At 46.8% G+C, this 26,916-nt stretch overlaps 1 protein-coding gene across 1 annotated transcript; it reads right to left on the bottom strand.

The window, feature by feature from the left end:
• Nucleotides 1–430: 430 nt before the first annotated feature.
• On the bottom strand, nucleotides 431–26,515 carry LOC146178007 (uncharacterized). The gene is made up of 4 exons (XM_084581666.1): nucleotides 25,586–26,515; nucleotides 20,661–20,729; nucleotides 19,741–19,830; nucleotides 431–523 (listed from the first exon to the last, which is right to left on the bottom strand). The coding sequence occupies exons 1-4, from the start codon at nucleotides 26,513–26,515 to the stop codon at nucleotides 431–433; spliced, it is 1,182 nt and encodes a 393-aa protein (XP_084437792.1).
• Between the last annotated feature and the right edge of the window lie 401 nt (nucleotides 26,516–26,916).

Genomic DNA, 26,916 nt, shown 5'->3' with positions numbered 1-26,916 from the left:
CTCCATATTTCGTAGCCGTCTTTTCTGAAAGACAAAGAAACATTTCCAGTAAGTGTCACATTACTGAACATTTCTGTTTGGCATATCAACTTGCTATTTGATAAATTGGTTAAGTATTGTCAAGTGTTGCAGTTATATACTCTTTCTCATCCAGAGTGATTATACCTGCATTTATACTGGTAGCAAAACGTTTCAAACTAAGCTGATATAAAAGCCCGTTCATATAAATGATGCTGGGATTATGATGCACTTGTGCGCATTACGATTTTGTTTTCTGTGGTGAACTTAAAAGGTTATGTGTTCATCACTTTGTCGCCTTATTTATGTCATAACTGTAATCAAATATTCCACAGATTAGAATAAATGTTTCAGTGAGTGAACACCGAGATTTTAGACTAAATGTTGCTCACCAGTAATTGCCTTGGGTGTACTATCCGCATGGTGTGGCGTTGCCGTACGCTTCCTGGAGTTGTTCCCTTGTTTGGACAACTATAACAGTGTAGGTTATCACTGTGCCTGCGATCTAGATAGAAGACAACGTTCAAGTTTCATCAGAAAAAGGAGCTCTTGAATTACGCATTCTAGAGGACGAAAATCATATACTGTGGAGCCCCGCTGTGGTGGTGCAGTAGTTAGGGTGCGTGCCCAACTGCTAAGCCCAAGGATGTGGAATCGAATCCTGGAGGAGGCGGCCGCTTTTCGATAGATGCGAAAAGCAAGGTGCCCGCGTGCTGTGCAATGTCACTGCACGTTAAAGAACCGCAGGGTGTCGAAACTTTTCAAGCCCTTCAATGAGCCTGAGTCTCTTTTGGAATACAAACCCCATAAACCAAACCATGTTGTATCGAGGAGTGGGCAGGTACATGGAATTGAAGAAACTCAACTGCATACTATCTTTTTTTTCGTTCTCAATACAATGCAAAACAAACGCCTCGCAAGACAACGAAGGAATGAGGAAATTGTCACGTAAATTAAAAGTAATCACAGCAAAACGAATGGTAGCAAAAGTAATTGAACCTAATAGTGGACTTTGGTCTCGCAACTTGGAGACCCATGAAATGTTTAATGAAACTGTTCTCGGTGATGACATTAATGTTCGCAGTAAGTCGCATGGCAGATACAAGCAGCGTAAACGAACATATTGTAAAACTGAGAAAGCTGATTTCCAGCTCCTTTCACTTCAAAAACATATAACTATTCACACAGAAGTAGGCAGATTAAGTTCGTTTTTATTTCATTTCATTTATTGAAGCCTTAAAGGCCAGAGGGTATTACATATTGTCAGGACAATAACGTCGTAAAACAGCATATCCACACCAGTTCAAGAAACAAAGCGAAGAAAAGAAAACAAAAGAAACAGTAACAAAATATATAAGAGCGGTATCTTGAAATATATCTTGACTAACTTCTGCCCAATATCACTACGCAAAGCAGTGTATTTTGCAATTTAGGGGACCATAGCACTATGGGGCTGAAACGTGGAGGCTAATCAAGAAAGTTCTACTTAAGTTGAGGACAACCCAGAGGGCTATGGAACGCAAAATGGTAGGGGTAACATTAAAAGATAGGAAGCGTGCAGAGTGGGTCAGAGAAAACTCAAATTACCGGCATTCTAGTGGAAATTAAGAAGAAATGGGCATGGACGGGACATGTAGTGCGAAGAGAGGATAACCGATGGTCGCTTAAGGTAACAAACTGGATTCCAAGAGAAGGAAAGCGTAGCAGGGGGCGGCAGAAAGTTAGGTCGGCGGATGAGGTTAAGAAGTTCGCGGGAGTCAAGTGGATGCAGCTAGCACAGAACCGGGTTAAGTGGAGAAGTATGGGAGAGGCCTTCGCCCTGCAGTGGGTATAGTCAGGCCAATGATGATGATGACGATGATGAGCTATGACGATGATGAGATATGGGTATATGTGAGATAAAATCCCGTTTATGAAAATTACAGTTAGGAATCGAGAAAATTTATATTGCCAGTGGTCTCAACATTTCGGACTTTAGATCTTAGCTTCTTGATAAGTTTCGGTCGTTTCGCGTCGTTGGCATAGGTAACATAGGTGGCACAGGTGGCGCCTTCCGCAGTGCAAGCTGTAATGGACGTTCTGAAACGAAGCCCGAGCTGCGTTTGGCATTGCTCATCGGCCACGCACGAGTCCTTTGCTTGAGCTATGCGTATGTATTCTCGGTTCCTGCTTAGTGTGCCTTAGTGGCCCCATCGGCTTACTGTTTTGTTTTTGTATCTTCAAATAAAATGATGTTTTGAGAGATGTAATCATTCACAGCTCGTTATTGAGTTGCACAGCTGTCATCGCTGGTGCCGTCCACAGGGAAGACCTACGCATGGCGCCAAGATCGTGCACGCCAGTGCACGCCAACCAACACGCGTGTTGTCACTACAAGCATTCGAGCAATGAACGACTGTCCTATTCGTTTAAGCGAGAACAATGTAATAAATATGTCTTCCCATTCCACGGTTGCAAAATTTCGCAGAGGCATTAAACACTGCTTTGATGTCGTAATACGCAAGCACGGCCATGAACGCAAAGGCCATGGTTGCTTCTTCAAATTGCACCCTACAATGCAGGCACGGCCTCCACTCCCACGCTCATGTACACACTCTCACACTGGAATCCACTTTCATACCTGGTTCGTCGGCAGTACAATAAAACAACATGAATACTTAGGTGCGGGAGCTATTACAAAGTGTGGGCTAATGAGCAAAAATAGAGATAATTTAATTAAGATACGAAGCCACATGAACTCTATGCCTCCACAGGTGTGGTCGTGCAAGAGAGCGAAAATGCTACTGCCGATTATAATGTACTGCATAGCGCTTAAATACGATAATTAAATAGAATATAGTTTAAACATTCATTCCATAATGACGCCGTATGTGAGTAACCACTAACATGCCGCGGTACGTGTAAAATGACGAAGACTTTGATACTTTTACCCTATTCAAATCAATGACCCTTTATACTTTCAAGTCTTTATTGGCATAATAATGAATAAACAGCTGAAAGTTAAACACAAGGACAGAGACGAGAAGGTTAGCACGGCACGCGCGGAATCGCTTTTATGAGTATATAATATTACCTTTTAGGTGGCAGTATTTATATGCTTAAAATTGTCAATTTGAGCATAGCAGACGCCCGCATATTAATTGCAAAGACCACAACTTCAGGTCTTTTAAACCACTGAGCACCGCCTATCGCACCCGATCAATGCGCTACAACTTGCCAAAAAACGAAACATTCCTGCCATAGATGATATGACGATAAAAACCATTTCAAACAGATATCTAGCTGCAATAGCTTATTCCTTTGATACAACGCGTTTCTTTGTCTGACACTAGAATTTGTTGTTTTCGTAATTTTTTATATCTTTTTTTCTCAAACTGCGACGCATGCATCATTATTAGGAGACATTTGATATATGCTACATGTAATGATTGCGTTCTAATAAATCTCATTTGGTGTACAAATCCTCTGTATAATCCCACGAGTAATAAATAAAGGTTGGAAAGAGAACACTGGTAACAAGGGGTGAGATAACTAAATTGAGTTAATTTTATTACATTTGTCTAGAGACTACTGTCCTTATATAGTAATGCAGGGATAAGGGAAACATTCAGAAAAGCGGGGATGTGCACTCTAGTCAATTCGTCTCGTGATTGGGATGCTCACCTTGTCTTCATGCTCATAGTTTGATTGAATGAATCATGCACATATTTTCTATAAAGTTTCCTGATAAGTCATTGTAAAATCGTCTTCGGCGTCGGTGTCCCTTATCCTGCCTAATTATGCTACCGAGTCCAAACAGGCCGTACGTAAAGCGGCCGCGGGGAGGGAGCGATATAGGCAGTGCCAGCACGTTCTCCTTGGCGCCCATCGCACCTCTTTGTTCTGGCAACTGTGACATCCTTAACATACTTCGCCGCCAATGGAATGTCACAGTGTGGCAGAGGGTCCTGACAATAATCGGCGTCCTCATACCCCTTCCCGAAAGGCTCCTTATCATGAATCCCGCTATACATGCACTTAATTACTCGCTTGTTCATTAATGTTTAAATTTTCGCCTGTTTTATCGCACACGTACACATTAGCGTACAACGTCCCAATCTACAATAAAACATAGAAAATACTGATAGAGACATAAAATCCCCCTTTTTGATACGCTCATATTTATGACCATCTATATCTATACCAAGCCGTACAATTTCACCTACGTGGGCCAAGCACAGCGTGTCTAGTATAGAAGCCAAGGGTAGTTGCAACTGCATTCTCACAGCTCAAAGTGAGTTAGAGTCACTCGATAATTTTGAGAGTACCGCGATTCTTTTCCCCGCTCCGCTGCGCCGGCGATTGGTCGGCACGGGTCACGTGGTGCGCCATGGCCAGCTTTCGCCACCAAGCTTCCAAACTGTCACAGCGAGAACGCCTTTCACCGCAGTACGTGTACGGAAATTGCAGTATTTCGTTCTGGGTTTTGCTGCTCGGGTTTTCTTTCCTTCAAGAAGTGCTTAGCGGCAGAATGCCGGGCTACAGCCGCTTCGACTGCAGCAACCTACATGAGTCCGCAAAGAATTTTAAGGCGAAATCCTTTCTAGGCTAGCTCGTGTAGCAAAAATGTGTGCGCGTGATCTATGCGTCGCACCTGAGCGGTAATGTGTAGCTCGCAAATAGCGGACGTTTCAGGAGGAATAATAAGGATGAAAACGACAGTTGGTGAGAGTTAATAAATAAATGTTATAGACATCGATATAGTTAATGGCTAATGCTACTGACTAATAATGAATGAGGACTTGTAATTACCAGTATGTCAAACTATGACTTTCAATGACCGCAACTGATTGGAAATGAGTACAAATGCTTAGCGATGAGTGGTAGTGACTAAAATAATTAGTAATAACTCATCATAACTGCTAATGATTACAAAACAAACAAAATGTCAAAGGATGACTTGTAATGACTACAGCTAGTTGGAAACGAAAAAAGCTTAGCAATGAATTGTAATGACTACAATGAGCAGGTATGTCTCATCATGACCGCGAAACGAGCAATAGGTCAAACGACAATTTGAATGACTGCGACTGACTGAGAACGAGTAACAATGTTTATCGATGAGTGATAATGATTAATGACAATGGTTTTGATTGTGTCCACAAAGATGTTTATCAAGCAAGGACGGGTGAGCTTGCGTCAAAGTGTGGGCGCACATGTGCTACGAAGTACAGTTAATTGGCATCTTCATCGTCATGCACAATCACTCAATGTGATCGTTTACGATGATAATCGAGGAAGGCAAGAAAGTGCAAGTGATCACAATACCACGAGAAACAACAGAATAGCAAGGTGCCGGCTTAATCCATAAAGCTATTTGGCAGGATTGCAATGACCCGCATACAGACAGCCGTTCAGCCTTCTATACAAGCTTACCATTCACAGTTCGCAAACTGTACTGTTTGTAATGTAGCTGCGGTGCTCTTCAAGGCAACGCATAGGCAAATGTCCATGCTGCTTTTGAAATGTCATCTGCGTCTGACATGAATATAGCCGCGCCAGAGGCCCGCCTGGAGCAGTTCGAAGCCTCATGGCTGCGCCGGTCATGGTTGCCAGCACGCGATGGGATACTCAAGGTACTCTGAAAGTTATCGAGTGACCCTAAGTGAAGCCCGAGCTTAGAACTCCTGCGAACGTGAACATGTGTTCTGGTTATGTCACACGACCTGACGACCAGTTTTGTGCTCACGTGCCACACATATCTACGAATCCTGACATTGTGGCTACAACATATAAGATAATGCGCCAACCTTCACAAATTTCAAGACAAACAGGTCCCCATAATTGTTGGCAGAATGATCCGGAATGAATCATGCGGATACGCTCGGGCGGTTTGCATTCTGGGCATCAACAGAGTCAGGTACTGCCAACCCTATCAAGAACTTAAAACGCAAGAATTGAAACAAGGAGACTCTATCATCTGCAAATTCTATAACTAGCACTCAGCTACCGCCGATGATTCCTACCGAGACCCTCATGGTACTCGGAGAATTGCTACGGTTGAGCAGTTTCCGGAGGGATAAGAAAGACTAATTCCATCTGTAGCATACAGCTACTCAACTCAACTAAGCAACACCTGAAGGGAGGTACAAGAAGCGCTGAGGTAGGCGCCATTGGACAGACTTGCGCTGACAAAAACAGGGAGAGCTCCTCTGATAAGACTCGGCTTCTCCGTGGGAACGCAGAGGCAGAAGAGGATCAGAGAATTGCGAAAAGCAATCAGAGCGAAATCAGTACCACTCCATATGAAACCGAAAATGCATCAAGCGAGAAGGAAAAGCAAGGCAACCACTTCACATGAACTACACTGAGCAAACTTGAACACCGTGTATAGGGACGCAGCCAGACACTGTTCCCGAGGTGCTACAATGTCATTAGGGTCCATAGCACGAAATAGAGCCTAGATGCAGCATATAAAGTGCCTATAGTACTCGCAATTGCTGAGGGAAACACGAATGAAAAGACAGGCACTAACATTGTCACAGCCTACAAGCCAGCTTGCAGAAATTAGATGTTGTGTACAGTTAGAAAACTAGCCAAAAATACTGCAGACAGTACCGTATTAGAAGACGGAGCTCAAGGGTTAGATAGTATGAATTCTGGGGCAGGAAGGAATTGAGGGTAACGAATGGGCTGACAAGATGGCAGGAGGGCACACGTACCGACAACACTCAACGGCTGACCAGAACAAATGCCGCACACCATATACACGGGCATCCTTGACTACTACAGAGGAAGCCGAAAGCGCTATCCAGCTCCACACTGAAATTTAGGCAATGAGAAAGAGGTGGCCAGGAGAAGTCTACAAAGCCGAACATATTGTCTCTGCCTCCTTCATTCTTTTTTTACCATCCTCACAACCGGCACCCTCTCCTGCAACCTCCCTCAAGAATGTCCCGTCGACTTAATCACAATCACCCGTTAAAACTGATTTTTGGCCGCACTGAAGCAATGAATAACTCTTTTTTTCCAGATGCAATAGCCCAATGGAATGCTCTACCGGACGTTATTGCTTCATGCAAAGACCGTGAAATTTTCCGAGCAAAACTAACGAGTCACCTTCAGTGTTCTATTTGACAATGCACACTAGTCTGCTCTTGTATATTTTGTTAATGTTTGTTTGTTGGTTTCGTCCTCTTTCTTTGTTTTTGTTTCTTGAACTGGTGTTCATATGCTGTTATATAATGTTATTGCCCCCGCCTTATGTAATGCCCTCGGGCCTTTAAGGCTTCAATAAATGAAATGAAATGAAAGCCTGAAGAAGAGGAAGCGCAGTGAGAGAGTGTGGCGTAAGCGCGTAGAGAGGAGATAGCAGAATAGTCGGGTCGGTGATGCGCCTGTGTTTGAGTCCTAAGTGGCATACTACATGATTACATTTTAGTAGAAGCGGTGGGAAGATTACACATTCAAGCTCCCACAGCCAAGCTCCTGGCATGGCGGACGACCACTATACACCACGAGCCGATGGCGCCGAAGACGCAGCGGCCAGCGCCGCTACGCCTAGGCGCTCGGAGGGGCTCGGTCCCTCCCAACTGCTGTACTGCGGTGCCCATCCTAAGCGTCCCCTCCATATATTCAGCCAGCAGCTGGACACTTGGGGGGCCGACTGGCTGCCCAGGCTAGGAGGTGGAAATCCTCCGGTACTGCGTGAGTCAGCTCCTTACGGCAGCGGACTTGAACACAGCAGCTACCAATGATGTGATCGGCGCGGGTACGTCCTCGCAGCAGTAATCATGCGGCTTGTGGATTGGATCTACATACATTTGACGGCACTGTTTCATAGGATGCTTAGCGAATACAGCAGGATGTCATTTAGATGGCGAGAGGCTGGGACGATAAAACGCAGACCAGGATGCTCATCTCCAAACTGAAAGACCACGTGGCAAAACTCCTGCAGAAAGTGCCGCCTAACAAGCTAGGCTCTTTCGATCTGCTGGCAGGCCTCCTCGCTAAACATTACGGTGCCTCAGGTCACCCACGGGTACAGTGCCCCACCAGCGGGCCCGCCGTAAAGAGCCAAGGGAGACATACTAGGAGCACGCCGCAGTCATTGCCGGGGTCACCTCAGTATGCCGTGGCCCTTACTGGCACCGAGGCTTTTGTTGGTGGGATTGGGGATCTTGAGGTGCATTGCTTGGTCCGCTTTGAGCGCTTTTATTCCGTCCGCACCGCCATTTCACTTGATATCGAAGCTGAAATGACAGCTGGCCACGCGAGGGTCGTCACCATCTACAAGGTGCAGCGTCCCGGTACGGGCTGTTTGGTCTGCGGCCACTGCTGTGACCTCTACCCGACGTGTTGGCAGTCACCTCGGTGTCACGTGCTTTTGATGCGGCCAGTGGGGCCACTATGCAAGGGACTGTCAGCCCTTCCTCGTCGCAAAACAACGTGGTAGAATTCCGGGAGTCCTGTTCTGAAACTAAGTCTGAACATCGGGGACAGCGCGGTAATCCTGTGCGGGCTGAATTCGACGACGACCGAAGGTATGCAGAACAGAGTGCACGTTCTGATGTAAATCTCGAGGCCAGCTACGCTGGCGAAGCACGGTGCCAAGAACAGGCCAGAAATCAACACGAATTAGGAAGAGATAGGGCTCAGCGACACGGTTCCCGGCTCTCAATATTGCGCACGCTCGTCTGCAGGGGGATCAATGAAAAGAAGGCCGAATTATCTCCGCATCTCCACATTTCTTAAGCTTTATGTACACCCGATGGGCCTTACGTCCTCGTACTATTGGTCAGCTTGTGAGCTTTGGTCAGCATCGGAGCGACTGTCAACGTTTTGGGGAAGTCGTTAGTTTCACGCACGCCCCACCTCTTTCTGCCAGCCTCATAAAGCCGACTGCTAGCTTTCAACAACGCCTACGTAGATCAAGCGGAACGGCTTGTTATTAGTGTCCGTGCACTCGGCAAGATGTTCTCTACATAGCTTGTGGTTGCGGACAGTCACTTTGGCCGGTGGTCCTCTGGTGCGGCTGATGCCAGCAAGTTGAAATCATTCACAATCGTTCGACACCGACACCATGACCATGGAGGTGCAGAGTTTCTTTGGCACACCACTTGCTCACTAGGGTTTTCATCTTCAGAATGGCCCTGTGTTAGTCTCTGGTGTCGGCGACAAAGCGTGCTTCCGCCTACCTACGCGGCCTTGTCTCGTACTCCCGTCTCAATGTGCAACTGCCTATTCTATTCGTGATGACCACGGCGTCCGGCGTTACTCTAACCCCAGGTGCGGCAGCTTGGGTGCGTGATCAGCTGGACAGCACAGTCACAGCGAACGTGGATTACGAACCCATGCGATGTTCGGCTCCAACTCGCGAGATGACCTCACCTCGAAGCCTGCTCTCTGTAGTCAAAGGGGAGACCCATGTGCTGATTTACGGATCAGCACTTGGTACAGCGTCTGTTCTGAGTCCTGAATTGTCGGCCATGTCCCACAACGCAGGCAGTGCTGCCGTGGGAAACTTTCAATTTTGATCCCAACCTCACAACCAAGGAGCTTCCCTCGCTGAAGGCCTTGCTGCAGGAACACCGCGGATGTCTTGCTGTCCATGCCACGAACTTGAGGGCACTCCATGCGCTCAGAATTACATCAACACTAAGAACCATGAGAACATTCACCGCCAACCTAGTCGTATAGTCGTAGCCCCGGCCAAATGGCGGGTTATCCAGCAGACCGTGGCAGTTATGCTAGATCAGTGCATCATCTCCCCTTCAACAAGTCCCTTGAGCTCTCCTGTCGTCCTGGTATGGAAGAAAGTAATTGGACAATGCGATTCTGCATTGTCTATTGTAAGCGTAATACTATTACTCATCTTAATATGTACCCACTACCTCTGGTCGATCATGCACTCAACTGCCTGAACGAATAACGCTACTTATCCACCATGGATCTCCTCTCCGGCTACTTGCAGGTGTCCCTTCACCCCGACCACGCTGAAAAACGGCATTTGTGACTCCAGACGACCTTTACCTCTTCAGCCACGTGTCATTCGCCTCTAGAATGCGCCGGCCACCTTTCAGCACCTGATGGACCACCTACTGGACCATCTGAAATGGTATATGATGTTAGATCACCTGAACAATTTTATAGTCGACGCAACTACGTTTAAGGAACACCAGAAACGCCTGACCCTTATCCTCGAAGCACGTACCACAGCCGGGGCTCGTTTAAAGCCCAAAAAGTGCTTTTTTTGGTTTCTCCGAAGGAACATACTTAGGTCACGTTGTCGACCAGCGTAGCATTCATCTGGATCTTGATAAGCTGCGAGCGCTGACTTACGAACCCCGAACCACTCCCATAGAACACAAAAACTTCCTCGGGTTGGCTTCCAATTTGCATCGTTTCATACTGAACTTTGCCCAGCGAATTGTACCATTAACTGCACTTCTCAAGAAAGAATGCTGCTTGGAGTTGGACATCCACCCAACATCGTGTTTTTTTGGACGTCAACAGTGCCTTCCTTGAATGCCGCCGCCACTCTTCGGAACTAGAATGTCTCGCCGTTGTCTTGGCTATCGAGAAGTTCCAGCTCTACCGCTAAGACCACCGCTTTACCATTCTAACAAACAATATCACTTTGACTTGGCTACAGTCTGACAACATCTAAATGCAAAGATAGCGCGCGGGTCTCTGCAACTTCAAAAGTACGATTTGAGTATCATGCATCGGGGAGGCGCTGCTGACCAAAACGCCGATTTTCTTTTTCGTTATCCTTGTTGCATTAAGTCCTTGACAGGCTTCCGCACTGCCAAGTATAAGGTACAAATGTTGCTACCATGATCTGCACCCCCAGCTCCAATAATTAGAGAAACAACCGATAGCTGCGCCGGGTCTACCGCGTGGACGAGGGCCTGTTGTGTGGATGCCGGTGGTTCCTGAAACCTTCCGGCTGCAGATGTTGCCCGGTTTACACGGTGCTTCCATGGCAGGTCACCTTGGTCGCAGCAAGACGTATGCTCGTATGATAGAGCGCTTTTGGTGGCCTCATATTGTTGCGAACAAGAAGATCGGCATTGGGGCGAGAGGAGCCTTCGCGCTAGACCAGACATTAAATTATCGTTCATCCTGTCACTATGGTGTGGCGTTTGTTTGCTTGTCACCACGTAACGTTTTGGTTGGAGGTGCGGCGTATGTCATCCGCATACTCGCCTTGGAGCATCGACGCCATCTTTGCGCCGGGACTATCGAACGAGGGCCCTGGGACATCGCCGAGAAGCTTCGCCTCAGCCCCTCCTGCCCAGACCCGACCAACTACCACCGCCCAGCCTCCAGCCCGGATCTGAAGACAAGGAGACCAGACAGACCAACCAGACCCGAGACGAAGAACCCGAAGGACCCAAAGGAACCGGACTTGTACACGCAACCCCCGCTCAGCCACTAGTCGCGACCTCGAGCCACCGGTTCCATGGACTCTGGTGGCGCATGGTTGAACAGCTCCAGGAGAGGCGGATCACCTAAGCATCATCGTGTTCATCGTCATCGTAATGGCAAGCGCTGCATTTTCTTCTATCTTTTCTTGAACAGGTTCACCAGCGAGTCACCATTGACTTCAACGAAACGAGCGGGACGATCGCTCGGTGGCCCCGGGAAGTGTTGCGAAGAAGATCGGCAATGGCGCGAGAGGAGCCCTCGCGCTAGGCCAGACATAAATCCATCGTTCATCCGGTCACCATGTTGTGCTGTCTCCTGGCTTGTCACCACGTAACAATACGTATAGAGGCGTCAAGGATTACATGGCATCTGCGAGACGGGCCCGTACAGGAAGCTGCCTATGAAGGCGCCCAAGGTAACCCTGCGACCTTTTCCGCCAATGAGTTCGCAATTCGAATTGGTTGGTTTAGACCATTTGGGCCCCGTTTTGAAACACGCGCACTGGTAACAGACATGTGATTGTTGCAACTGACCCCTTCTTCAAGTAGGTAGAAGCATTTCCCGTTCCCGATACTACGCCGTGTTGTTTGTGGAACGGCATCTTGTTCTCCGAGATGGCGCACCCCGTCGCCTCGTAACGGACCGGAGAGCTGCTTCACGTCACATGAGTTGGCGCAAGCTTTCTGCTCTTTTGGTATTCAGTACTCTCCAACATCAGTCAATCATCCCCAGTGCAACTGCCTTATGGAACGAGTCAATCACACCCTGACGGATATACTTGCGTCCTACGCAGCTCCATCCCAAACCAACTGGGAACGCTTTGTCAGCAGCTTCAGCCATCAATACTGCGGCGCAGGAAAGAACGCATATCTCCCCTTTCGCAGTTGTGCGTGGTCGGACACTCTTTATTTCTCTTAAAGTACAGTTCGGCCTGCCTCGTCATAACTTGTCGGCGTCTAACGCTGCCTAACGACTTCGGATTACCCGATTCGATGAGGAGTGAAACCTTCTAAAAGCTCATGCGCGTGCCCAAGACGCCAGGGAAGCGGCGCCGCCTCTTCCCTCCTTTTGACCCGACGTCTTGGTCCGCGTTCGCCGCACTATCCGCGTAACTGGCCGTTCCACGAAGCCTTTTCCCCGATACCGCGGCCCTTACCATGTCGTTACTCCACTCGGTGTCGTGACGTACCATCTCGAAGACCTGCCCGAGCGTCGCCCTCGCGGTGTGCACCGCATTTTTCCCGAGCACGTTTCAAACATGAAGCAATATTTCTCAAACGCGAACAGTGATCCCGACTTAGCTACCATGCCACGCTTATTAGTTCCAATGCCATCGGCGTACCATCAATGAAGCCTCTCGCGAGTGCTCTGCGGGTGCAAAGGGACCTCGTGACGCCGTTGGTGAATTATCGGAGCCAGTGACCAGCAGGTAATGAAGCGCACACAGAATCACGACGACTTCAACAGCCACTGAGGTTTCAAGGGCCAGACAAATGAGCCGTTTACTTAGCGATCCCGTGAAGTGCGGCTACGTCGCGAGCTTCAGAAGGCCTCTCCGTACTTGGATTCAGATTTTGTTTGGACATTCCAGACAAGTGTGGCGTTTGTTATCGTCCATTCCCTGTGCAGTCTGCGTTTCCGCATATGTGTGTGATCGGGCAATTTAATGCATTCCCAGTCCCCCTCCCCCCTATGGAAAACCTGAAGAAGGCGAAGCGCAGTGCGAGAGGGCGGCACGAGCGCGTAGAGAAGTGATAGAAGTACGGTTGGGTCGGTGTTGCGCGTGTAGCTGTGCCTGTGTCCTACGTAGTATCCTACAGTGTTACAGCATCCTCATCTTACTAGACTACCTATTACGTATCCGACGCAATACAAAAATAATTGTCCATGGTGAAAGGCTATGCTATCGCTCTAGCACGTAACCTGAGAGTGTCAGGATACGAGTGCGATAGCTAAATCATCATCAGCCAGACTATACCCACTGCATGGCGAACACCTCTCATATTGTCATGACTCAAGCCACGACTCAAGACACGGAGCCATGAAGGTACACGGTACCGTGAAGGTAAAACCCGAGAGTCAGGTTTTCTTCTAGCTGCAGTGACAGTGTCCAGCACCAGCGCGCCTCTCGAGCCAACCAACGCTTCGTCGTCGTCGGCACCAAGCACGGCGGGCGCGCGGCGCTAGGCACGTGGCATTAAACCCCCCGCGAAAGGGAAACATTGTCCCAATGCCAAGGTGAGAACAGAAAAAAAAATTAGGGGTAAGGTGAACTGTTCAATAAGTCAAGTTGACACAGCGCTCAGTCACGTGAAAAGTACAGCTTTAAGCGTACCACGTGCACAATTTCACGTCGCTGACGCCGAACACTGACGTTCACACTTCCATCTAGAACAACTTCGTAGTTAACACAGTTTAAGCGGCGCAGGACTTTATAGGGTCCGAAATACCAGTGCAGCAGTTTTTCGCACAAGCCTTTGTGAAGCACGGGGTCCACACCCACACTTGGTCCCCTGGTTCGAAGTGGACTTCCCTGTATCAATGGTTATAGTATCGAGCGTCGGTGGCATGCTGCTCCTTGATGTGCAAGCCGGCCAGCCGGCGGGCTTGCTCGGCCCGTTCCGCGAAATGGGCGGCATCGGGTTCGACAGCTTCATCCCCGCACGGGAGCATCGCGTCCAACATTGTGCGGGCCTCCCTGTCATATACGAGACGGAATGGTGTAAACTGCGGGGTTTCCTGCTGCGCCGTATTGTAGGCGAAGGTGACATACAGCAGGATCTCGTCCCACGTTTAATGTTCAGCATCAACGTACATTGAAATCATGTCCGCCAACGTTTCGTTGAGTCGTTCCGTTAGGCCATTTGTTTGGGGGTAATAGGCTTTTGTCGTGCGATGATCGGTATGGCTGATAGTTAAGGTGTCCCGCAGTAGCCGAGCTGTAAATGCCTTGCCTCGGTCAGTAATAATGGTCGATGGTGCACCATGTCTAAGCCAATTTCATTCATAAAGAAGTCAGCAACTTCCCCTGCAGTACCTCGAGCAAGGGCCTTTGTTTCAGCGTAGCGTGTCAGGTAGTCTGTGGCGACTATGATCCACTTATTTCCGTTGAAGGATAAAGAAAATGGGCCTAAAAGGTCCATGCCCACTTGTTCGAAAGGGGTGAGGAGTGGTTCAATAGATTGCAACATACCGGATGGCTTGAGCGCGGGTTTTTTTCGCCGCTGGCATTGTCGGCAAGTCTGGACGTACCATCTAACGCTCGGAGTAAGATGTGGTCAGTAATAGTTCCGCCGGACTCGGTTTAGGGTGCGTGTAAAGCCAAGGTGACAAGAAGTTGGTTCGTCGTGGCAGGCCAGGAGGATTTCGTGCTTTAGATCAGCCGGTATGACTAGCAAGTATGTTTTTGCACTCGCTGTAGAATTCTTATAAAGCACCTCATTACGGAGGCAGAATGACGACAACCCCCGAGCAAGATACCGGGGCATTGTAGGGTGCTCACCTTCCAGATGGTCGATAATCAGTCGCAGTTCGGCGTCGGCACGCTGTCTGGAAACGAGGTCGGACGTATTGACTGCTCCCAAGAAGCTATCGTCGTCGGTTGCGTCTGACGGAGGAGGGTCGACGGGAGCGCGGGACAGGCTATCAGCATCGGTGTGCTCTCGGCCGGACTTATAAATAACGCCGAAATCAAACTCCTGCAAGTGCAATGCCCAACGTGCTAAGCGGCCGCAAGGGTCCTTTAAGTTTTTCAGCCAACACAACGAGTGATTGTCAGTGATCACTCGAAACGATCGGCCATAAAGGTACGGGCGGAACTCGGCAGCGGCCCATACTACCGCCAAACATTCTTTTTCGGTGGTAGAATAGTTGGACTCAGCACTTGAAAGTGCACGGCTGGCGTAGGCAATTACTTTGTCGACCCCGTCTTGGTGCTGAACTAGAACGGCACCAAGGCCGACGTTGCTCGCATCCGTGTGTAGCTCCGTATCGGCGTCGTCGTCAAAATGAGCCAGGATTGGGGGTGACTGGAGCTGGCGTCGTAACTCGTCGAAAGCCATCTGCTGCTCGGCGCCCCAGCAAAACGATGCGTCATCTCGAGTTAGTAGTGTCAGAGGGCTGGCCATCTGTGCAAAGTGTTTAATGAAGCGGCGATAATAGGAGCATAGTCCTAAAAACCGTCGGATTGCTTTTTGTTGATGGGGATGGGAAACGCAGCAACGGCATCACGTTTCTCGGGGTCAGCTCGGATGCCGTCAGCGCTGACGATGTGGCAAAGGATCTTCAATTCGGTGAACCCGAAGCGACACTTCTGAGGCTTGAGAGAAAGGTTGGCGGACCGAACAGCTTCGAGAACAGTTCTTAGGCGGCGCAGGTGTTCCGTGAACGACGGCGGAAAGATTATCACGTCATCGAGATAAACAAGGCACGTCTGCCACTTCAGAGCTGTGAGCACAGTGTCGATCATCCGCTGGAAAATGGCAGGAGCGCAGCAGAGCCCGAATGGAAGGACGCGGAATTCATAAAGCCCATCTGGTGTCACGAAGGCAGTTTTTTCACGCTGCCTCTCATCAACTTCGATTTGCCAATAACCACTTCTGAGGTGAATCGAGGAGAAATACTTGGCACGGCAAAGTCGGCCGAGAGAGTCGTCGATCCGTGGCAGCGGATAGACATCCTTCTTTGTCATACTGTTAAGCTTTTGGTAGTCAACACAGAAACGCATTGTTCCATCTTTTTGACGAGGACGACCAGGGACGACCATACGACCATGGGCTGCTTGACGGTTGAATGACGCCATCGTCAAGCATCTCTTTGACTTGCTGTTGGATAGCTTCTCTTTCCCGAGGAGACACACGATAGGGCCGTTGATGGATAGGTCGAGCGCCTTCATGAGTTATTATCCGGTATTTAATGACCGACGTTTGCTGCGCTTTAGACGAAGACGTGAAGCCCGCACGAAACTCCAGCAATAGATCCTGGAGTTGCCTTTTTCAGCGGAGGAAAGGCTAGAATTGGTGTCGACGGCGTGTACGGCTTCATCCGATTCGGTGCTAGGCGTAGCTTCCTCGGAAGCAAAACATTCGGTGACTTCTTGTAGATGGTCAACGTAAGCGATCGCAGTGCCACGGAACAGATGTCGATGTTCATTGGAGAAAATGGTGACGAGCACCTCCGTCTCTCTTCCACGAAGGAAACAAAGACCTCTTGCCACAGAAACTCCCAAGGCGAGTGAGAGGGAGACATTAGGCTCAACAACCCGGAGGCCGTTATGTAGCTCGTCGCAGGTAACTCTGGCGAGGATGCTGGCGCGTGGTGGCACTGTGAGGCTATCATCGGCGACTCGCAGCATGGAGTGGGACCCACGGTATTCATTGGTTTGGTTTTTGGTTTTAACGTCCCAAAGCGGCTCTGGCTATGAGAGACGCCGTAGGGGAGGACTCCGGAAATTTCAACCACCTAGGGTCCTTTAACGTGCACTGACATAGCACAGAACACGGACGCCACTCCGTTTCGCCTCCATCGAAACGCAGCCGCCGAGGCCGGGATTCGATCCCGCTTCCTTGGGCACAGTAGTCGAGCGCCGTAACCACTGCGCCACCCCGGCGGGGCCCACGGTACTCATGCTTTTCGGTGGCTGGTTTAGAGGAAATCGTCACCAAGCGTTTCGAGAGATCTATAGTGGCACCGTGCTCACGAAGGAAGTCGATGCCAAGAATAACATCGCGAGAGCATTCGCGTAGAACAAGAAACGTCGCGGCAAATGCGTAGCCTGGCACCGTAACCGGAGCCGTACACATAACCAGTGGTACAACCACATATCCGCCGGCCGTACGTATGTCTGGTGCGTTCCATGGCGTCATCTCTTTTCTCAGCGTGCTTGTAAGCCGCCCGCTAAGGATAGAATATGCCATGTACTCGGCCCTGTGCTAGCTGCATCTCCTTGACCCCTGCAAACGTCAACCTAATCCGACCACCTGACTTTCTTCCTCTCCCTGTGTTGTTTTCTTTCCCTTCGAATCTAATTTGTTACCCTAATCGAACATCAGTCGTCCTCTCTACGCTTTACATGCCTTGCCAACGCCCATTTCTTTTTCTTTATTTCCACTAAAATGTTATTAACTCGACTTATTTCTCTTACCCCCTCTGCGCGCTTGCTGTCTCTAAACGTTACAGCAAGATTTTTCATTCCATCGTGCTCTGCTTTGTCCTCAACTTAAGTAGAATCCTTTTCGTTAGCCTCCACGTTTGAGCTAAGTGAACTGTTGTTCTCTCCCGAGGTGGTTGAACACTGCCTCAATATTTTGCATATGATTTTCACGCCTCCCTTTCTGGTATTCTTGTCTCGGACATTAATAATTATTTCCAGTTTATCTTCTGAGTTACCTATCAAGGCAATGTCATCAGCGAATCGCACATTACTGATATTCTCCATCAAACCTTATCGTTAACTGTTCCCATTCCAGGTCTTTGAATACTTTTTCTAGGCAAGCTGTGGATAGTACTGGGTATTGAAAAATACACTCTCGCAGTGCGGCGCAGGAGGAGGACGTGATTGCTAGCGAGGAAGTCAGCAACCCCTGAGGATGGGAGCCAAGCACGCAGAGACAATAGACAATCCACAGAGACGAGGCAAGGACAGGCGCTATTCCTTCTCTTCTCCTTGGATTGACCTAGGTAGTTACCTTAAGAAAAGCATGAACCAATTATGCCTAACCAAAATATTATTAAGGTAACAACATCCTGCAGACTCTAGACTAAGGATCAGCCCAAAACAAGATCAAGACCGGGCTGAGTGCCTGACTACCGCTACAAAACTATGACCTCAATATACTCTCTCTCTCTCGCTCTTGCAAACGTGCACGCTTTGTTCTGGTTTCATTTGGTTTGTTCTGGTGCCAGATAACAGTTCTGTTCACCGAGACTGGTCAAACGTGCGAGATTAGAAGGTACTGTAGGCATACAATTTTAATGAAGAATGTTGTTTGGCTGACATTCCGCTTGAGTTTGGGTAACTATACAAGGCTTCGATCGGAAATTTCCATATTTATGCAATCAAAAGATACGTACCTATAAATCTCTTTTATAAACGTTTCAAGAACTATCATGGCTGCATGAGCCTCGAACATTTATACGCATCAGAAACTTTCAAAGAAGATTGCAGACTGCATGTCAGAAGCAAGCGACGCTTGTCCCAAATTTGATTCTATAAAAGAACCACAGTGGGTGCAATAAAGTTACTGCGGAGCTAACAGCACTTTAACAGTAGAATGCAAGAACATTAGAAAGAATGCTTCGATTACAGGGTTTTTTTCTTTGCAGCCCGATATGCTCATTCTCTCTTTATATTGACTTCATTTCATTTTTAACATACGTGTATGTAAGCGGCTGCGGATCCGACCGGAAACTACCGCTCGCCTTCTGCAAACTTTCTTTATCAATGGTATCAGGATGTCACACCCTTAGCGCCACCAGCACTTGGCGTGTCACGAGTCAAATACCACACAACCCGCTGACTAAAAACACCACTCGACCATATCACGTGCCAGAGCACAGGCTGACTCGGCCATATCACTTATTTTTGTAAAGCCCACACCCCACATCCCGCCAGCCGATCGCCGATGATCTCATGAGACTTTGTGACCTGATCGTTGAGCGCTGAATGGTAGGGACGAATTTGACGTCATACGCTCACGTGACCTTTCTCGACAAATTACGAAATTTTGCGACACATACAAGGTTTTAATGCGATCAAGTGCTATCACGATATAAGTATTTTTGCAATTGTGAATACATGTTAGAAAGCGCTTTGAACCAGCATCATATTTATTCGCACATGAAAAAAACGCAGAAGTTACAACCTTTTGATAAACCAACAGCTTCACCTGCTAACTGCTGAAGCTGCGGGAGACTTTAGTTATCATTGTTTTGATGTTGACATCCATTCTTCAGTATCATCTTAATCATCATCATCTTCATCAGCCTGACTATGTCCACTGCAGGACGAAGGCATCTCCTATATTTCTCCAATTAACCTGGTTCTGTGCTAGCTGCATCCACTGGACCCCTGCGAACTTCTTAACCTCATCCGCCCACCTAACTTTCTGCCGCCCCCTTAATAATGGCTTTATCTAAAACACAGTTCCTCAGTGGCGCTCAGTGCTCCGATTTATAAGGATAATTTGCAGCGTCTTTCCATGATCGTCGAATGCGGATTATTTTCTTACATCCTAGCACCAAGTACAGATATATTATTATTTTACAAAACACTATATACTGACGCGAATGTTGTATGATTGAGTGACTCACCGATACAAGAACTGGTCTATCAATGCAGAAAAAGCTGGCTCCATTAAGACACATGCTTCCAGACTCGATAGTGTCATGCAGGTATCGGACCTGTATTTCAAAGAAAAATTAGGTATGAACAGATTTAGGAGCAATAAAAGCGCAAATAACGATGGCAATCATACAGCCGAAGATATAGGTCAAAGATTTTTAACAGAACTTTAAAGTTGCCTGAGCCGAAGTTCTTTTTTTTTTTATCACGAGGATGCATTAAAGAACGTACCAAACTTTCAGCTAAATTCGAGAAATGCGTGCTGCGCATCATCGACGTAAACATCGTGATAAGATTTCTAATCACTCACTTTTCGGACTGAAAACTTTCGACGACATCGTAGATTCATGTGACATAAACTCGTTGTTGAAAAAATAATATGTTTTATTGCCTAACGGTTTGTTAGTATAATTTTTGACGCACCCATAAATCATCGGCATCATCCAAATCTACTGCATCTTTCATCTGTCCCTCGCGGCGCGGTCACTGCTATTCTCGGTAAAAGCTCGGATATTTTGTCCACGTACGCCAAAGAGCCAGCCATGCTTTATGGCAGTGAACGCCAAATGAACCAGCACCCGCCCCGACCGCAGTAACTGCGGTGAGGCCAGTTGCCCGCACAGATTCTTGAAGCAAGAGTACGTACACAGGGCTCTAAATAAAAGACATGTTTCAATCAAACTCCTGCGTTCTTTTTACAATATAAAGAACTGCCTTGATTCTTCGGAAGCTCCTGTTTTTATTATTCTGTCCCTGTCGTCATAACAAAGGGTGAGAACGAACGTAGGGATAAATGATGAGAACCCTCAGTTTCTTCATCCATAAAAACAAATCCGGTAGTGTAGCAGCGTAAAAATAGTGTGGTCAAAAGTTATACACATGTACTTACTTGCTGGAAGTAGCCATCCGTTGCTTCACTCATGGTCACTGTCTTAGCCGCTTCTTTGATTTTCTGCGCCTGGAATGAACACTCTCTTGTATCGCAGTGCAGCAGTTAAGGGCTAAAATTATGCGAGCTACCACCTAACATGGAACAATGGAAACAGGATATGGTTTGCGGGCATTATCATGACTAAGAGGTAGCAAAATTGGGCTCTCTGCTATAAATTAAATTACATGTTATGGCAGATACACAGAACCTCGCAGTATTAACCAGTGTGGCATACACTGCTCACACTGAGCATGGCCTCAGATTCCTTGCACTAGCAGCGCCTCACTGTTGAAACGTGAACTTACTTTTGTTTAATAAGACGACCTTCATATTATACACCTGAGAGGGGAAAGGCAAAAGGTTACAACGGTAACAGCAACAGATAAAAAATAACCATAAAATGTACGCTGGCTTAAAGGAATTAAATCACACAAGAGATGCATCAAAAAGATTATATGACTGAAGCAGACAAGCAAACACTGTATGTATGTTCGTTATTGCGCTTGTGAAATACAAGTTTGCTGTGGATCATTCGTGCCGCCAGCGTTCTTTCAGTTAATGTTGATAAGCATTGAGCACCGCCTGCAACATGCGTGACTGTTTCTCCAGGCAAGAAAATTCTGTATGCAATTTTTCTGTTTTCGTCGCAGGTGACTCTCTCAGCAAGGCCCGGGTCACATGCAGCCAATATTTCACCTTATTTTGCTGAATGTATCCGCTATCTTTCGGATATTTCGATTTGTGCATATCATTACTGGCGAATGCCTCATTCTCAGCATGACTGTCCCGTGATGAAAAAGAAAACTTTTTCCAGCTTGTGTGGCCTCTATCAATCAAAACAAGAAGTACGTCAATACATGAGGTGTTAAAAAGGAAGTGTGAAGCTTCAGGTGTAAATTGGCTGTATGTAAAGCATGTTAGCTGAAAAAAGCCTAAGAAACTGAACATCGGGTGTGAAAATCTTGTTCGAAGTTAAGATAGACAAGGTGATTTTTTAACTAAGCCCAGACTAGTATTTTAAAACCTACGGTAAATGAATCTGTGTGGCCTGTGTAGATGGTGTTTATAGCAAAACGACCAACACGTACATGATACGATTTGGAGATTTCAAGAATATTTTATGAAGTTATTTATCCACTTTTTCACTTAGGGCGCAACATGACATTGAGAAATGAAACATGGCCAACATTAAAAGTTTGCCCCGCGTTTTGTCAATCCACCGCGTCGTTGGAATTATCGAGCGTCAAAAGTACGCATTTTTGGCAGCTTCTTGAGTTGGCTTTCGGGCGCTGCACATTTATAAACTGCCGTTCATGGCGTCTCCTGACCATAAAATAGATACATTTTTATGTGTGTTTGACAGTGGAGAAGGTCACGAAGTTTTGGCGACGTTAACACGCCTAACATTTTCTTCATACAGGAAGCTCTGCTGGAAATACGACTCAACGAGCTTTGAAGCGCCCATTTCCAGCCACACTGCCGAAAAAAAAATTAAAAACGGGACACACCTATACTGCTGATAGCCTTCGATTTCAGAATGTGTTATTGCGCATTTAAATCAAAAATAAAAAGTTGATTGGTCTATTCATTCAGCGCTACCGTGTACTGCATAATGTCATCTCGCTGTAAGCCCACCTGCGTAGATAGCAGAGACATATTTCTATTAGCAGTTCAAGCATAGTTTTCTAAATTTAAACAAATAAATAGCATACACAAAAGTCGCATAAACAGAAATGTGGGCTGCAGATTTGCCGCAAGACGAAAGCAATTTCTTCGTTTTTGACATGGCGCAACGAGCTCAACATATAAAGAGAAGAAACCGTGTTAGCAATGGGGGGGGGGGGGGGGGGGGGGCAGTATTGGAGTGAGAAAGTCTGAGAAAAAATGTTGCTTTCATAGGATTCTGATGGCTATATTCGGTTTATTTTTCGCCACCTACTGCCATGGCTGGCTGTTAGCCCTTATTACAGCAACAGTTCTCAACAGCTGTAAGCATGTCCTTGTCACGGGGTCTCGTGACGTCACATACCTGGTCGACAAGTCAGCGTTCGGCCAAGCCAAAGCCACATTCCAGAGCACCTGTCACCGCGACCATGCCACATGGCCACATCACGGCACAAGTGCGTGCACCTATCAGAACTCGACTATGTCATCTGCCAAGTGCCGCCTGTCATAGCAACTGCCAATCAGGTCTCCTGGTTTCCAGGAGACTAGAACAATAAAGTCTACTCAAATTAAACAATACAGTTGATTGTGGCATTCAGCTGGATAAGCGCTTTACGACGCCATTTCTCAGGATAACGCCACTTTTGCAGTTAGTTCTTTCATACTGCTCACTCCAGTGAACCCTCTTGGCTGGCTGGATTTTAAGACGTCTTTTAATGCGTAAATATCAATAAATTCATTAAGAATATCAAGCCACCGGCCAAACAAATTAATATCCTGACTTTCGGCTACCGCACTTGAGATTTGTTCGCAATTAACATTCATTTCATTGCCCGGTGTGTTGCCTCTTCATGTGTGTACATCCACAAGCAGACGGGTTTCCGTCTAACCCTCAACCTCATTTATAGGCTATCGGTGCAAAAAAGCGTCTGCAGTAGGGTGAATCCGGTGTCTCAACAGTAGGGTCCCGCATGCAACATGAAAGGTACTACACACCAATGAAAGGTGTTAATTTATTTCGGTGCATTTAATTGAAATGTATCATCTTCGATATACCATAACACGATGTCGCCTCCCGGCTGCGTTAACCGCTGATGTTACGACTGTTTTCAATGTAAATCATTACATAATGCTAACCAAAAGGCAGGACACCGCGAGGAAATATGGTAGGTAATCAGTTGCATGTTGTAATTTTTTATTAAAAAAAAAGTAGAGTTGCAAAATGTCCAGAGTGGACTCGAGTCGAATTCTTTGACGTTCAAAACGCAGCACTAATTCATTCCCACGCAGAAGCGACGATATTAGAGTTTTTATTTTGTTCTCATTCTCTTTCATAAAATTTCTGCTTAGAGGAACCTACCGTAGAGAGAACAGAATCACGCTCTGTAGAACGCGTCCGTAAAACGTGTCCGCAGAACGTCTCCGCATAAAGCGGATGTACGCACCTTCAACATTAGCTCTATGGAGACCCTAAACTTGATTTGAAGACATTTGGGGTACAATCTAATACGCCTACGGCCAACTCAAAGGTGCCCTCCAAATTTGAATGGGTCACCTGCCATAATTTTTCCCCTCGACCACCAAAATTTCGCCTCGTCAGAATTAGACAAAAATTAATCTCTACCTAATTCGATTATGGTCATGCGGGGAATTCCAGATTTGGATGAATCGCGTCTGACATTTGGCCCCCTGGACCCTCAAATTTAACTTGGTCTGAATTTGACTATAGCGAACTTAGTGACGTGTTCTAAAACTAAGTGGGCTACAAAAAAAAAAGCACTTGACTGCCTAGACACGCGAAATATGACTTCGTCCGAGTTTGACCAGATTTGGTGTCCAACCTAATTTGAATGCGACCAACTCTAAGGTGGCTTCCAAAATTATGTAGGCCCACCAAAATGTTCCATGGTCCGGTATTCCTGAACAAGAGGCCACGTGCATCTCTGGAATTTTTTGAACATGCATTACTTTGGCATGTGTGGGATGACGTCACATTGGAGGGTGGTTTTCGATGTCATCTTTCATGTGGGTACCAAATTAGCGTGGGTTTTACGAAGACACGTTTTGACGACGTTGCTGCATTGGAAAGCGGTTCTATGAAGACAAAAAATTTTTCATGATGACGCTTCTTCGACAAGTGCTTTTGTCATGTTGCTTGTTCTGTACTAATCGTTCCATGACACGAAGGTCTGAGAATAACGTCACTTTGGCAGGTTGATAACTGGCATTGCAGTTTTCGTATTACGCCACCTTTATGAAGGATGCAGTTTTTGGCTGGCCGTATTATGACGCCGCCGTTGTGCGACGCCATTTTTCCCTCCCAATAATTATTCTAATGTTTTAGTAATAATACACGTCATTCCTCAACATTTATTTCGTTAGACCTTAATGACCGCTCTCTGCATTCATGGTACACGGCGCAGAACTCAGACAGATGTATAGTTCACACCCGGCCACTAAATTATCTCGCACAGAATGTCGTTTCACCACTCAGGATGGCGAGGTGAATTGGTGGACTCGCTGCATACAAGATATGCAAAGGCTTATTTCATTTACCTTACATTGCACTGCATTATTGCATGCCTGTGTGACTCCTGATTGGATAACTTCCTGAAGGCGTGCTTGCATATTGAAAAAATTCTGACAGCCATTATCTAAAAACCTGGCAAGCTTGCGTATAATATCACTACCACAAATCTGTTATAATAAGCTTCTAGATGCAATAAGAAAGGATAATTAACAGTGCAACCTTCTTATGTGAGAATATTTAACGGATAACAGTACAAGGCTGTTTCTTGAAGAGATGCGGACAACTTATGAGCCTATTTGTGTGTCTATTTTTCTTTTGTTGACCGAATCGATTTCGTTTTAAACTTGCATTGAACAACATTCACTCAATAAAGTGCTCTCTGGGTGGCAAGGACTAGCGCTTCGTATTGATTACCCATGTGGCCTAAAAACAATTTTTAATCACTTCATTATTTTTACCAAACACTTTCTCAAAGCAGAATGATCACTAATAATGACATAAATTTCTATTAAAATGTTGCTGGTTATTAAAATATCGTTAGCAGAGAATGCAAATGCGCGGTTTAAAGTCCAGGCCATAGCTTCCTCTTAAGAAAAAGTAAAAACGAAATGTAGGAAAGAGCACTATTTCACTTGTCCAGTAGCAGCTGGAGGCTTCTGTCTGAAAAGTCCGCCCTTTAAGCACTTACCTCCATGCACATGTCTTGGCTGTTGACCGCGAGCTCGAGAAATCTCAGGAAACAGTAGCAGCTGTAAACGAACCCGAGCCACACGTCCAAGCGGGCCGCTCTGTCGACGAACAAACAGTAGTTGCTGATGCATTGCGCCCACAGGAGACAGGCGGAGGACGTCAGGATGGCTGGGTTCCAGATGTCGTTCAGACATGACTTCATCTCTCTTATCTTGCACAGATTGTTACGAATTCCTTCCACCGCCAGGGCCGCTTGGACTTTGGACTGCGTGCGTCTGAAGCCTAGCTGACAGTCCTCGAAAGTGCACAGCTGTGCCCTAATGTATTGAACGAGGACTTCGGACGTGCAACTCAGAACGAGGTACATGATGGACTCGTAAAAGATGAACACCAATTCGGCCAGCAAGCTAAGCATCTTGACCGCAAAGTTCCACTCTTTCCTGACACTCCTTAACGGTGATTCAAAGAGCCCCGCGAGCACAAGACCCAAGGCAGATAAGGGCACAGCCAAAAAGGCGAGCCTTTGGAATGCGAAGAACCACCGGTGTCTGGGTACACAACGCCGACGCGAAGAAGAGAAGCCTGTCGTCTGCTCGAATTGTGAGGCTGTCTTGAAGAACTGCAGAAGGCTCTTGGAGTGTAACGTAATGCACAAGAAGTTGACGACGGCGTTGACTAGTGCAAAAAGACGGACTGAGAGCACAAGTAACTTCGTGAACGTCTTCGTAGAGAGAAGGTTAGTGATCTTTTCTTCCAGCAAGAGCCCTTGTAATGATAACCAAAACAGTACCCAAGCTGATGAATACAGGACATACGGAGTCTTTAATGTGGTTCTTGCCATAGATAGATTTCCTTCATTTAGATTCTTGATGTAAAAGCAGCCCAACAACCTGCAGAGCCGTGCGCGGTGCAAGAAGCCCCGCACCATGAAAGAACCTTCTGTCAGTTCGTCTGGAGGTTTTGGTTTCCGAAGAGGGCGCATCAAGGCCGATACAAATGGTTGCGTAGCTGTTTTGCCTGCATGAAGCATTTGAAAAGAGAACGTTGGTTGAAGCAATAGCAAATACTTAGCAACATTTTAGTTGTTAAAATCCCAATCCTAAAATATGAGACACAATTTAGCCGCAGTTAGATAAGTTTACAGAGCAAGCATTGTGATATTTTCCCAACAACAAACACATGTGTCTCCCACATAGCTTGTCATGTACATTTAGCACAGGCTAAACTGAGCCCCTGTGATAAACTTTGCATCTTCAGACAGTGCAAGACTTTGTTACCTTGTATTTAAAGAATCGCGCGTTTCATCGAGATTTATATTACTTAAATATT

The sequence above is a fragment of the Amblyomma maculatum genome, chromosome 10 (assembly GCF_055883805.1).
Source record: "Amblyomma maculatum isolate TAMU_Amacu chromosome 10, ASM5588380v1, whole genome shotgun sequence".
Lineage (NCBI taxonomy): Eukaryota > Metazoa > Arthropoda > Arachnida > Ixodida > Ixodidae > Amblyomma > Amblyomma maculatum.
This window is presented reverse-complemented; position numbering and strand designations above follow the sequence as displayed.